Below are 15000 nucleotides of genomic sequence, written 5' to 3' on the forward strand. Positions count from 1 at the left end.
GATTTCTCGGTGTGAAATTCAGGCTGTTCTCTCCAGGGAGAGCGCGTCGCTACACTTCAGCGCCACCCTTTTTTTTTTCTTTTTTTTTGTATTTTTTCCTGCGTGCAGTTTGATTTGTTTATCCTATCGATGTCCTGTGTAGCACTGGCTGCACTGTGTTGTACTGTGCAACATTGTACTGTACTGTACATACTTCTACTGTGATGTACCGTAGTGTGCTGCATGGGACTGTAGTGTAGTGTATACTGTACTGTATTGTTCTGTACTGTACTGTTCTGTACTGAAGAATAACCTCATCTTCGTTGTGTATTGATTGACTGAGTGATCGGACAGTTGGCTGGTTTGTTGACCGGTTGTTTTCTTCTTCTTAACTCACTCAGTACGGCCAGTCCTCTCTTCTCCTCTACACAGACCCCTCGGATGTCCAGTGGGTGTCTGAATGACCCAACCTTTAGCTTCCGTCGTCAGAATTGTGGTGTTCTTTGTCAACATTCGCCTCTTCAGCATAAGAGCCTTCCGCTTGCAATATTTTGATGATGGTAATTGGGGTGAAACGCTGTTAACGTCGTCTCTTTCGCCGTTCGTATGGAGAGAGTTAATTATTGAATGGCAGTGAAGTGAGCGGTGTTTTGCAGTGACCGTCGCCACCATGGTGCTCATGGTCCGGCAGAGGAAACGATCCCTGGCGGAACAGACCAAGAGCCGCCCCACGAGAGACAAGGACATGGGCCCTGACAAGTTTTCAGGTGGGGACAGTGTTCTGGCAAGCACTTGCCTTGGACACAGAGAGAGAGAGAGAGAATTGGCTCGCAGATTTCGCAGATTTGGAGTTCTTAGGTGTGGGTTGTTTTGTGTTGAGAGGTGTGTGTGTGTGTGTCTGTGTGTGTGTGTCTGTGTGTCTGTCTGTCTGTGAAGGTAAATTAACAGGTGCACAGATGCAGATGAAAGGTAAATTAACAGCTACACAGAAGCAGATGGAAGGTCAATTAACAGGTGCACAGAAGCAGATGGAAGGTCAATTAACAGGTGCACAGAAGCAGATGGAAGGTCAATTAACAGGTGCACAGAAGCAGATGGAAGGTCAATTAACAGCTACACAGAAGCAGATGGAAGGTCAATTAACAGCTACACAGAAGCAGATGGAAGATCAATTAACAGCTACACAGAAGCAGATGGAAGATCAATTAACAGGTGCACAGAAGCAGATGGAAGGTCAATTAACAGCTACACAGAAGCAGATGGAAGATCAATTAACAGGTGCACAGAAGCAGATGGAAGGTCAATAAACAGCTACACAGAAGCAGATGAAAGGTAAATCAACAGGTGCACAGAAAAAAAGCAGAGCAGGCTTGACTGAATTTCTTCCCACCAGACAGCATTACACAGAAGTAATACACTGTTTTCTTGTGGCGCTAGTCGAAAGATACAAAGTCTCTTCTTGTGTCTCAAAGGTTTGAGACTTCCAGTGATGACATGATAGTTATCACCTTTCTTCTTCCTTCCAACAGCGACCGAATGGCTGGGTGAAGTGTCGGGAGAGCGGGTGGTGCTGGTGGAACTAGTTGCTGCGCGCAAGAAGATCATGGTGTTAAACGCCGGAACCAAAAAAACAGAGCGCATGATCGACCTACGCCAGCAAACGAAAGTGACGTTCCTCGTTGCCGTGGACAACCTCGCCAACGTGCTGGCTGTCAAAGTGCCCCACGAGACGGATCTGGTGTGTGTGGGGGTGGGGGGGGGGTGGGGGGGGAGGGGGGGCGCGGTGGGGGCGGATGGAAGGGAGTCGGGGGAGAGGGTAAAGTGGTAAGAAGGAGGGGGTAGAGGAATTAGAGGGTGAGGGGTGTTGGTGTGTGTGTGTGTGTGTGTGTGTGTGTGTGTGTGTGTGTGAAATCGTTTGTCGGTAAACTCTTATAGTCGTGGTGAATTTCATTTTCATCGTTATGATTTGTTTGATGAGTTCTTGTCTTCTGGCATCATAGTTACTTCTCCTTTCATAATCATTCTTTATTTGATTGTTTGGTATTTTCATCCAGTATCTGAAGTTATTAATGCTGTCATGTCATTATTATTATTCATAATCATTCTTTATTTGATTGTTTGGTATTTTCATCCAGTATCTGAAGTTATTAATGTTGTCATGTCATTATTATTATTCATAATCATTCTTCATTTGATCGTTTGGTATTTTCATCCAGTATCTGAAGTTATTAATGTTGTCATGTCATTATTATTATTCATAATTATTCTTTATTTGATCGTTTGGTATTTTCATCCAGTATCTGAAGTTATTAATGTTGTCATGTCATTATTATTATTCATAATTATTCTTTATTTGATCGTTTGGTATTTTCATCCAGTATCTGAAGTTATTAATGTTGTCATGTCATTATTATTATTCATAATTATTCTTCATTTGATCGTTTGGTATTTTCATCCAGTATCTGAAGTTATTAATGTTGTCATGTCATTATTATTATTCATAATCATTCTTTATTTGATTGTTTGGTATTTTCATCCAGTATCTGAAGTTATTAATGTTGTCATGTCATTATTATTATTCATAATCATTCTTTATTTGATTGTTTGGTATTTTCATCCAGTATCTGAAGTTATTAATGTTGTCATGTCATTATTATTATTCATAATCATTCTTTATTTGATTGTTTGGTATTTTCATCCAGTATCTGAAGTTATTAATGTTGTCATGTCATTATTATTATTCATAATCATTCTTCATTTGATCGTTTGGTATTTTCATCCAGTATCTGAAGTTATTAATGTTGTCATGTCATTATTATTATTCATAATTATTCTTTATTTGATTGTTTGGTATTTTCATCCAGTATCTGAAGTTATTAATGTTGTCATGTCATTATTATTATTCATAATTATTCTTTATTTGATTGTTTGGTATTTTCATCCAGTATCTGAAGTTATTAATGTTGTCATTATTATTACAGTTCGTGTTGTCTTTTTGTCAACTTTTCTAATTAATTATTACTGTTTGTGTTGTTGTTGGTTTTCGTTTATATCACTTTTGTATAAATACGACCCATCCATCCACCCATCCTTTTCTTCCTTCCACCCTCCCCCCTCCCCCTTCTTTACTTTCTTCCTTCCTTCCTAGGAGGAAGGTGGCAGAATGGTTAAGGCGCTCAGCTGCCAATACAGAGAGTCCGTGAGGGTGTGGGTTCGAATCCCGCTCTCGCCCTTTCTCCTAAGTTTGACTGGAAAATCAAACTGAGCGTCTAGTCTTTCGGATGAGACGATAAACCGAGGTCCCGTGTGCAGCACGCACTTGGCGCACTGAAAAAGAACCCATGGCAACGAGAGTGTTGTCCTCTGGCGAAATTACGTAAAATGAAATCCACTTTCATAGGTACACAAATATGCAAGCATGCACTCAAGGCCTGACTAAGCGCGTTGGGTTATGCTGCTGGTCAGGCATCTGCTTGGCAGATGTGGTGTAGCGTGTATGGATTTGTCCGAACGCAGTGACGCCTCCTTGAGAAACTGAAACTGAAACTTCCTTACTTCTCTTTCCTTCCTCTGTTTCTCCCCTCCCCCTTCCTTCATTATTTCCTTTATCCCCCTCCCCTCCCCTTCCCGCCCCGCCCCATCCCTTCTTTTCCTTCCTTCTTTCTTTCCTTCCTTCCTCACCTCCGGGCTGCCTGCCCCCAGATCCTGCACTTCGAAACGGCCGAGGAGCGGAGGAGCAAGGCGAAGAAGCTGGAGAGCTTCCTGCAGCAGATCGGAGTGGATCGCGTGGAGCAGCTCACCCCCACGGCCAGGATCCACAGTGACGCCGACACCCACGACGACCGCAAGAAGCTGCTGACCAAGTTCTTCAGGGCCGTCTCCCTGCACGTGAGTTGGGGGTCTCAAAAGGTCGGGTTTTACGTTTCTCTCTCTGCATGTGAGTTGGGGGGTCTCAAAAGGTCGGGTTTTACGTCTCACGGCTTGTGAGTGGAGGATCTCAAAAGGTCGGGTTTTACGTCTGTCTCTCTGCATGTGAGTGGGGGATCTCGAAAGGTCGGGTTTTACGTTTCTCTCTGCATGTGAGTGGGGGATCTCGAAAGGTCGGGTTTTACGTCTCTCTCTGCATGTGAGTGGGGGATCTCGAAAGGTCGGGTTTTACGTCTCACGGCTTGTGAGTGGGGGATCTCAAAAGGTCGGGTTTTACGTCTCACGGCTTGTGAGTGGGGGATCTCAAAAGGTCGGGTTTTACGTCTCACGGTTTGTGAGTGGGGGATCTCGAAAGGTCGGATTTTACGTTTCTCTCTCTGCATGTGAGTGGGGGATCTCAAAAGGTCGGGTTTTACGTCTCACGGCTTGTGAGTGGGGGATCTCAAAAGGTCGGATTTTACGTCTCTCTCTGCATGTGAGTGGGGGATCTCGAAAGGTCGGGATTTACGTCTGTCTCTGCATGTGATTGGGGATCTCAAAAGGTCGGATTTTATGTCTGTCTCTGCATGTGAGTGGGGGATCTCAAAAGGTCGGATTTTACGTCTCACGGCTTGTGAGTGGGGGATCTCAAAAGGTCGGATTTTACGTCTCTCTCTGCATGTGAGTGGGGGATCTCGAAAGGTCGGGTTTTACGTCTCTCTCTGCATGTGAGTGGGGGATCTCGAAAGGTCGGGTTTTACCCCTCTCTCTCTCTCTCTCTCTCTCTCTCTCTCTCTCTCTCTCTGCATGTGAGTGGGGGATCTCGAAAGGTCGGGTTTTACGTCTCTCTCTCTGCATGTGAGTGGGGGATCTCGAAAGGTCGGGATTTACGTCTGTCTCTGCATGTGATTGGGGATCTCAAAAGGTCGGATTTTATGTCTGTCTCTGCATGTGAGTGGGGATCTCAAAAGGTCGGGTTTTTACCTCTCTCTCTCTCTCTCTCTCTCTCTCTCTCTCTCTCTCTCTGCATGTGAGTGGGGATCTCAAAAGGTCGGGTTTTACCTCTCTCTCTCTCTCTCCCACTTTCTCTTTGCCAGGTGTTCGAACGCAAAGCCAGTCCTGAGGACGGTCTGGGCGACCTTGACCAAGACACCGTCGACAAGATCTACAATGTCAAACTGACCCGGAGCGAGTTCGCGGAGGCGATGGGCATGGAGCCCTCCTCGCTGTTCGTGCGTAACATGTTTCTCCTGGTGGACCGCCAAAAGAACGGCTTCGTCTCCTTCGACGAGTTCATGAGAATGTTCATCACCATGGCCAGAGGTGAGTTGGAGGAGGGGGTGGGGGTAGGGGAAGGGGGGGGGAGGTGGGGATGGTGGAGGGAGAGTGATAGGAGAGAGAGAGAGAGAGAGAGAGAGAGGACGGTATGTGAGGAAAGAGGGCGGAGGGAGGGAGGGAGGAAGAGGATCAGAGAGAGAGAGTAGGAGAGAGGTGGGGAAGAGAGAGGGGGAATCTAGAGAGGGGAAGGAGAGAGAGGGAGAGAAAAAGGATACATGGAGAGAGAGAGGGGGGGGGGGAAAGCGGGAGATATGGTAGAGAGAGAGGGGGGGAGACTGAGACTGAGATCATTTATTCAAGGCCGTCTGGTTTTTGATGCTCGTTCGCCTTGTTGTTGACAGGTGCATGCTGTTGACAGGTGTGTGTTGTTGACAGGTGTGTGTTGTTGACAGGTGTGTGGTGTGTTGTTGACAGGTGTGTGTTGTTGACAGGTGTGTGTTGTTTGATGTTTGCAGTGTGTTGTTGACAGGTGTGTGTTGTGTTGTTGACAGGTGTGTGTTGTTGACAGGTGCGTGTTGTTTGAGGTTTGCTGTGTGTTGTTGACAGGTGTGTGTGTTGTTGACAGGTGTGTGTTGTTTGATGGTTGCTGTGTGTTGTTGACAGGTGTGTGTGTTGTTGACAGGTGTGTGTTGTTTGATGGTTGCTGTGTGGTGTTGACAGGTGTGTGTTGTTTGATGGTTGCTGTGTGTTGTTGACAGGTGTGTGTTGTTTGATGGTTGCTGTGTGGTGTTGACAGGTGTGTGTTGTTTGATGGTTGCTGTGTGTTGTTGACAGGTGTGTGTTGTTTGATGGTTGCTGTGTGTTGTTGACAGGTGTGTGTTGTTTGATGGTTGCTGTGTGGTGTTGACAGGTGTGTGTTGTTTGATGGTTGCTGTGTGTTGTTGACAGGTGTATGTTGTTGACAGGTGTGTGTTGTTGACAGGTGTGTGTTGTTGACAGGTGTGTGTTGTTGACAGGTGTGTGTTGTTGACAGGTGTGTGTTGTGTTGTTGACAGGTGTGTGTTGTTGACAGGTGTGTGTTGTTGACAGGTGTGTGTTGTGTTGTTGACAGGTGTGTGTTGTTTGATGTTTCTTGTGTGTTGTTGACAGGTGTGTGCTGTGTTGTTGACAGGTGTGTGTTGTTGACAGGTGTGTGTTATTTGATGTTTGCAGTGTGTTGTTGACAGGTGTGTGTTGTGTTGTTGACAGGTGTGTGTTGTTGACAGGTGTGTGTTGTTTGATGTTTGCAGTGTGTTGTTGACAGGTGTGTGTTGTGTTGTTGACAGGTGTGTGTTGTTTGATGTTTGCTGTGTGGTGTTGACAGGTGTGTGTTGTTGACAGGTGTGTGTTGTTTGATGGTTGCAGTGTGTTGTTGACAGGTGTGTGTTGTTTGATGGTTGCTGTGTGGTGTTGACAGGTGTGTGTTGTTTGATGGTTGCTGTGTGGTGTTGACAGGTGTGTGTTGTTTGATGGTTGCTGTGTGGTGTTGACAGGTGTGTGTTGTTTGATGGTTGCAGTGTGTTGTTGACAGGTGTGTGTTGTTTGATGGTTGCTGTGTGGTGTTGACAGGTGTGTGTTGTTTGATGGTTGCTGTGTGTTGTTGACAGGTGTGTGTTGTTGACAGGTGTGTGTTGTTTGATGGTTGCTGTGTGTTGTTGACATGTGTGTGTTGTTTGATGTTTGCTGTGTGGTGTTGACAGGTGTGTGTTGTTTGATGGTTGCTGTGTGTTGTTGACAGGTGTGTGTTGTTTGATGGTTGCAGTGTGTTGTTGACAGGTGTGTTGTTGACAGGTGTGTGTTGTTTGATGGTTGCAGTGTGGTGTTGACAGGTGTGTTGTTGACAGGTGTGTGTTGTTTGATGGTTGCAGTGTGTTGTTGACAGGTGTGTGTTGTTTGATGGTTGCTGTGTGTTGTTGACAGGTGTGTGTTGTTTGATGGTTGCAGTGTGTTGTTGACAGGTGTGTGTTGTTTGATGGTTGCTGTGTGTTGTTGACAGGTGTGTGTTGTTTGATGGTTGCTGTGTGGTGTTGACAGGTGTGTGTTGTTTGATGGTTGCTGTGTGGTGTTGACAGGTGTGTGTTGTTTGATGGTTGCTGTGTGGTGTTGACAGGTGTGTTGTTGACAGGTGTGTGTTGTTTGATGTTTGCTGTGTGGTGTGGGCACGTGCAGGCAGCGCGGAGGACAAGGCCAAGATGCTGTTCGACATGTACGACACCAAGAACAGGGGCGTCCTCTCCAGGAATGACTTCGCCAAAATGATCAGGTCACAGCTCTGGCTCTGCTGCTCTGGGCGATGACGGTGATGATGGTGATGATGATGATGATGATGGTTGGGATGATGATGATCACCCATGGGGTGGTGATGGTGGCGATGATGACGGCGATAACGATGATGGTGATGATGATCACTCATGGGGTGGTGATGGTGGCGATGATGACGGCGATAACGATGATGGTGATGATGATCACTCATGGGGTGGTGATGGTGGCGATGATGACGGCGATAACGATGATGGTGATGATGATCACTCATGGGATGGTGATGGTGGCGATGATGACGGCGATAACGATGATGGTGATGATGATCACTCATGGGGTGGTGATGGTGATGATGATGACGACGATAACGATGATGATGATGACGGCGATAACGATGATGGTGATGATGATCACTCATGGGGGGTGATGGTGATGATGATGACGACGATAACGATGATGATGGTGATGACGATAACGATGATCATGGTGATGATGATGATAATGATGATGATGGTGGTGATGGTGATAAAGATAAGATAAGAATGACTTTATTATCTCAATTTTGGTCAGGCCCATTATTACAACATAAGCAAATAAACAACAACAAAAAACAAAATTGTAAATTAAAAAAAAACCATGTATTAAGAATATAACGAAAACACGAATTTAAAAACATTGCATACCTAGTTTCACACATTCACTCCACACATTGCAGGTGATATCTTAAATGTAAATGCAGAAAGAATGAATAAACATTATTTTGAACATGACGGTAATTATATTTTGATGATGATGATGACAATTGTCATTTTGTGTGGTGCTTAGCTCCAATGTCACTGTGAAGACAATGAGGGTGATCATTACGATAGTGGTTGTAATGTTGACCGTCCTCACCTGCGATTTTGGTGAGAGATGATAACGGTGATGTTTGATAGAATTTATGGTGATGTCACTGATGAGTGATGATGATCATGACGACGACGAAATAGTGATGATGCTCAGCTACTCTTGTGACTAACACATGAAAATATGGTTAGACGATACTGTCGACGGTACAGACTTGAACCTTCCGCAGTCACACGAGTTGGTCCTTGGGGTTAGTCCCTCACACATATAGACAGACATAGCCTAGCCACTGTAGCCGTCAGTGGATAAGGGTTAGTGACGTCACGCTTTGGGACCCAGCCCTCGCCAGCACCTCCGTGTTGTAATACCTGTTGTGCCGTGATCTGCCCACGACGAGTCTGAGGCAATGCAGACTGAAGGCGTTGAACTTCTTGTCTTGTCTGGATAGACTGAACACACCTCGGTGCTATTACTGGAGGACGCAGAACACGCATGCCCTGTAGACCTGTCTGGGGCTTTCTTTCAGCAAGGTGGTGGTTCTTTTCTGACGAACTATTCAGTTTTCTGTCACAGCCTTCAGGGTTCTTACACTGATCCCAGTACCGAGGGACAGGCTGGTGGAGATGATGCAGCTGAGGCTGTGAACAGCGCAGTGCAGGTATTTGAGGGTGTGAACAGCGCAGTACAGGTATTTGAGGGTATGAACAGTGCAGTACAGGTATTTGAGGCTGTGAACAGCGCAGTACAGGTATTGAGGGTGTGAACAGCGCAGTACAGGTATTTGAGGGTGTGAACAGCGCAGTACAGGTATTTGAGGCTGTGAACAGCGCAGTACAGGTATTTGAGGGTGTGAACAGTGCAGTACAGGTATTCGGGGCTGTGAACAGCGCAGTACAGGTATTTGAGGGTGTGAACAGTGCAGTACAGGTATTTGAGGGTGTGAACAGCGCAGTGCAGGTATTTGAGGGTGTGAACAGCGCAGTACAGGTATTTGAGGGTGTGAACAGCGCAGTACAGGTATTTGAGGCTGTGAACAGCGCAGTACAGGTATTTGAGGGTGTGAACAGCGCAGTACAGGTATTTGAGGGTGTGAACAGCGCAGTGCAGGTATTTGAGGGTGTGAACAGCGCAGTACAGGTATTTGAGGGTGTGAACAGTGCAGTACAGGTATTTGAGGGTGTGAACAGCGCAGTACAGGTATTTGAGGGTATGAACAGCGCAGTGCAGGTATTTGAGGGTATGAACAACACAGTACAGGTATTTGAGGGTGTGAACAGCACAGTACAGGTATTTGAGGGTGTGAACAGCGCAGTACAGGTATTTGAGGGTGTGAACAGTGCAGTACAGGTATTTGAGGGTGTGAACAGTGCAGTGCAGGTATTTGAGGGTGTGAACAGCGCAGTGCAGGTATTTGAGGGTGTGAACAGTGCAGTGCAGGTATTTGAGGGTGTGAACAACGCAGTACAGGTATTTGAGGGTGTGAACAGCACAGTACAGGTATTCGGGGCCGTGAACAGCGCGGTGCAGGTATTTGAGGCTGTGAACAGCGCAGTACAGGTATTGAAGGTGTGAACGGTGCAGTACAGGTATTTGAGGGTGTGAACAGCGCAGTACAGGTATTGAAGGTGTGAACGGTGCAGTACAGGTATTTGAGGGTGTGAACAGCGCAGTACAGGTATTGAAGGTGTGAACGGTGCAGTACAGGTATTTGAGGGTGTGAACAGCGCAGTACAGGTATTGAAGGTGTGAACGGTGCAGTACAGGTATTTGAGGGTGTGAACAGCGCAGTGCAGGCATTTGAGGGTTTGAACAACGCAGTACAGGTATTTGAGGGTGTGAACAGCGCAGTACAGGTATTTGAGGGTGTGAACAGTGCAGTACAGGTATTTGAGGGTGTGAACAGCGCAGTACAGGTATTTGGGGCTGTGAACAGCGCAGTACAGGTATTCGGGGCTGTGAACAGTGCAGTACAGGTATTTGAGGGTGTGAACAGCGCAGTACAGGTATTTGAGGCTGTGAACAGCGCAGTACAGGTATTGAGGGTGTCAACAGCGCAGTGCAGGTCTTTGAGGGTGTGAACAGCGCAGTGCAGGTATTTGAGGGTGTGAACAGCGCAGTACAGGTATTTGAGGCTGTGAACAACGCAGTACAGGTATTGAGGGTGTCAACAGCGCAGTGCAGGTCTTTGAGGGTGTGAACAGCGCAGTACAGGTATTTGAGGCTGTGAACAGCACAGTACGGGTATTTGAGGCTGTGAACAGCACAGTACGGGTATTTGAGGGTGTGAACAGCACAGTACGGGTATTTGAGGCTGTGAACAGCACAGTACGGGTATTTGAGGGTGTGAACAGTGCAGTGCAGGTATTTTGATGGTGTGAACAACGCAGTACAGGTATTTGAGGGTGTGAACAGCGCAGTGCAGGTATTTGAGGCTGTGAACAACGCAGTACAGGTATTTGAGGGTGTGAACAGCGCAGTACAGGTATTTGAGGGTGTGAACAACACACTACAGGTATTTGGGGCCGTGAACAGCGCAGTGCAGGTATTTGAGGGTGTGAACAGCGCAGTGCAGGTATTTGAGGCTGTGAACAGCGCAGTGCAGGTATTTGAGGGTGTGAACAGTGCAGTACAGGTATTTGAGGGTGTGAACAGTGCAGTGCAGGTATTTGAGGGTGTGAACAGTGCAGTACAGGTATTTGAGGCTGTGAACAGCGCAGTGCAGGTATTTGAGGCTGTGAACAGCGCAGTACAGGTATTCGGGGCCGTGAACAGCGCAGTGCAGGTATTTGAGGGTGTGAACAGCGCAGTGCAGGTATTCGGGGCCGTGAACAGCGCAGTGCAGGTATTTGAGGGTGTGAACAGCGCAGTGCAGGTATTCGGGGCCGTGAACAGCGCAGTGCAGGTATTTGAGGGTGTGAACAGCGCAGTACAGGTATTTGAGGGTGTGAACAACACAGTGCAAGTGTTTGAGGGTGTGAACAGCGCAGTACAGGTATTTGAGGGTGTGAACAACACAGTGCAAGTGTTTGAGGGTGTGAACAGCGCAGTACAGGTATTTGAGGGTGTGAACAACACAGTGCAAGTGTTTGAGGGTGTGAACAGCGCAGTGCAGGTATTTGAGGGTGTGAACAGCGCAGTACAGGTATTTGAGGCTGTGAACATCGCAGTACAAGTATTTGGGGCTGTGAACAACGCAGTTCAAGTATTTGAGGCTGTGAACATTGCAGTGCGGGTATTTGAGGCTGTGAACAACACAGTACGGGTATTTGAGGCTCTGTACAACGCAGTTAAGGTGTTTGATGCTGTGAACAATCTCAAGAGTGGAGCCCTTTGGTGGAGATGTGGTTGGCGTGTTGACGGTCTGACCCTCTGACCTGATGTTCCCTGCTCCGTGATTGCCGAGACATGTCAGCCAGGAGTTACGAACGGATTCAGTCCCAGTATGAAAGCCACGGAGAAATAAGTGATCTTCAGTGGTTGGGATCTTGCTGATGGTAGCGTCCCGATCACAGAAGAGCTTGTCTTTCGTTTCGGAGCAGGAGGGTTGGCGCGTATGCGGATACCACGATGGCAATCGTGACGTGGTGGTGTGTCCATCGAGATCGATGATGACCATCGTTGTCATCCAGATGGGGGATGTGGGGAGGGTGGTGGTGGGGTGGGGGGAAGGATGCTCATGAATCTATCTGTGAGTGCGCAGATGGCTGAATAGTCCAATCTGCGCATGATGACTTGCGCGATGAGTTTGTTTAAAGTGAAGAGGAATTGCGCAACGTCGACCTCACTCTCTCGTCCGGGTCCACCAATTTCCAGTGGCAAGACTAAGTCGAGACGACTGGGGGATGAGCACGGATGCAGTGGATGACCAAGATATCCTTTCGGTGTCTCATCTTGTTCTCTGCACTCCACAGTGCGTTGCTGTAACCGCCTTCCTCTCCGTTGAACCGATAGGTTTCTTCCGCAGATTCTGCCGGATCCAGACTTTGCATACATGGGTAGACACACCCCGGGGGCCAACTGCGTGTGGCATGCACACAGCACGGTGGAGCTAGATGGCCGTCGGTGGCTCTCCTGAGCCGACGCCCTTTTATGGATCTCCATAAGGGTGTCTAGCCACCCGCCTCACCAGTCCCAGAAGGGAGTGGTGGGAGTGCCGGTTTAGTCGTCGGCAACCCGACCCTGAACAGGTTGTACTGGATTACAGGTTACCAGTAGCAGATCTAATGACCTGACCTGAAATCGTGACATGGTGGCAAAGCGAAGGGTGAGTATCTCCGTTCACTGGGAATGTGGTTGCAGCGAGTGGTGTGGTGTGTTCCTCACAGCAAATAAACACACTGCTGCTGCATAAATATCAGGATAATGATTATGATGACGTTGGTGAGGACGACACTGATGATCAGCCCTGGACAGTCTATGGAGACCCGAGCTGTATTTTAGTTGTCATTGTTTTGTGGTTGTTGTTGTCATGTGATTGGTATCCCAACGCCGACTGTCCTAAAAAAAAACAAAACCTCTTGGCCGAGAGAGTGGGGATGAAACTTGGGCAAGACAGTCTCCACTATAATCAAATTCTTGCCCAGATAGTCGGGACAGCAGTTGCCTCTTCTGTTGTTCTGATGGCCATATATTGGTGACAATGACCATAGCGGTGGTGGTGGTGTGGTCAGGGCGATGCTGGACCTGGCCGACACGGAGCTGGACAGCGATGACCGCGTGGATCAGCTGATCCACAACATGTTCCAGCAGGCAGGCCTGACCGACAAGAGCAGCATGACCTTCCAGGACTTTTGCAAGATCTTCGCTTCAGAGGAACACGGACAGATCCTGAAGGACGCCACCATAGGACTGGGAGGTGGGTGTGGACAGGTGGTGAACTCCCGCCTGGTGACAGTGTGGGTGGTGGGGTGGTGGGGTGGGTGGTTGGGGTTGTGTGACAGTGTGGGTGGTGGGGCGGGGTGTGGGTGGTTGGGGTGGTGATGTGGGTGGTTAGGGTGGTTGGGGTGGTGATGTGGGTGGTTAGGGTGGTGATGTGGGTGGTTGGGGTGGTGATGTGGGTGGTAAGGGGTATCGTGAGTGGTTTGGGGTGGTGATGTGGGTGGTTGGGGTGGTGATGTGGGTGGTTGGGGTGGTTAGGGTGGTGATGTGGGTGGTTAGGGTGGTTTGGGGTGGTGATGTGGGTGGTTAGGGTGGTTGGGGTGGTGATGTGGATGGCTAAGGGTGAAATGCGTGACAGGGGTTGTGATCAGAGTGGTTGGAGTGATCTGATGGAGGGTTGGTGGGCATGGTATTGGTTGTTGAGGGTGGAGATATCATGTGTGGTTAATGGTGGCTTGGGGTGTGATGGTATGGTGGTTAGACGGTGGTATTATTGGCTTTGTGAGTAGTGCTATTATGGGTGGCTACAGGACAGTGATGTTATGGGTGGTTGGGATGATACTGTGAGTGATTGGAGGTAATACGGGTGGTTGGGATGATACTATGAGTGATTGGAGGTAATACGGGTGGTTGGGATGATACTGTGAGTGATTGGAGGTAATACGGGTGGTTGGGATGATACTATGAGTGATTGGAGGTAATACGGGTGGTTGGAATGATACGGTGAGTGAATGGAGGTAATACGGGTGGTTGGGATGATACTGTGAGTGATTGGAGGTAATACGGGTGGTTGGGATGATACTATGAGTGATTGGAGGTAATACGGGTGGTTGGGATGATACGGTGAGTGATTGGAGGTAATACGGGTGGTTGGGATGATACGGTGAGTGATTGGAGGTAATACGGGTGGTTGGGATGATACTATGATTGACTGGAGGTAATACGGGTGGTTGGGATCATACTATGAGTGATTGGAGGTAATACGGGTGGTTGGGATCATACTATGAGTGATTGGAGGTAATACGGGTGGTTGGGATCATACTATGAGTGATTGGAGGTAATACGGGTGGTTGGGATCATACTATGAGTGATTGGAGGTAATACGGGTGGTTGGGATGATACGGTGAGTGATTGGAGGTAATACGGGTGGTTGGGATGATACTGTGAGTGATTGGAGGTAATACGGGTGGTTGGGATGATACGATGAGTGATTGGAGGTAATACGGGTGGTTGGGATGATACGGTGAGTGATTGGAGGTAATACGGGTGGTGGGGATGATGAGGTAGGTGGAAAGGTTTGGTGACATCATGGATGGTATCATGGATAGGGGATAATAATTGTATGAGTGGCAACGGGTGGTGATATGAGTGGTTAGGCTGGTGGGGGGTGGTTATATGGTAGTTCTGTGGTGACATTTAAGGTAGTTAGAGGATGTCATTTTTTGTGAGGATGGGAGTGTGATATTATGGATGGGTGGTGTTATGGTGCATGGTTAGTGGGTGACAATATCATGGGTGGTTGAGGGGTGGTGATGTTATCGCTGACTAGGATGGTGATGATATGGGTGGTAAGGGTCGTATGGAAGGTGAAGGTAGTGACATCATGGATGGTTACCGGGTGGTGATTGATTGTATGGGGGTTGGGAAAGGTGACGTGTTATTATGGGTGATTGTACTGGAGATGGTTGTGGAGAGGATGACGTTATGGATGAGTGTAACGGAGATGTTATTCAGAGTGGTTGTGAAGACGTTGATACAACGGGGTGAGTGTGGGAATGGTGAAGATAAGGACGGTTGTTTGGGAAAGGGGGGTGG

The 15000-nt window shown here is 47.8% G+C and overlaps 1 protein-coding gene across 4 annotated transcripts in view; it reads left to right on the forward strand.

Annotated features, from left to right (window-relative positions):
• The window catches only part of LOC143297269 (dual oxidase 2-like), a 77954-nt gene that overhangs the window by 37855 nt on the left and 25099 nt on the right, over positions 1-15000 (forward strand). For all 4 annotated transcript variants that reach the window (XM_076609517.1, XM_076609516.1, XM_076609519.1 and 1 more), the window contains 6 exons: positions 636-746; positions 1509-1717; positions 3682-3867; positions 4983-5208; positions 7372-7465; positions 12978-13162. In XM_076609517.1, coding sequence (XP_076465632.1) covers positions 636-746; positions 1509-1717; positions 3682-3867; positions 4983-5208; positions 7372-7465; positions 12978-13162 — 1011 coding nt within the window. The remainder of the gene's footprint in view (positions 1-635; positions 747-1508; positions 1718-3681; positions 3868-4982; positions 5209-7371; positions 7466-12977; positions 13163-15000) is intronic.

This window comes from Babylonia areolata, chromosome 22, assembly GCF_041734735.1.
Source record: "Babylonia areolata isolate BAREFJ2019XMU chromosome 22, ASM4173473v1, whole genome shotgun sequence".
NCBI lineage: Eukaryota > Metazoa > Mollusca > Gastropoda > Neogastropoda > Buccinidae > Babylonia > Babylonia areolata.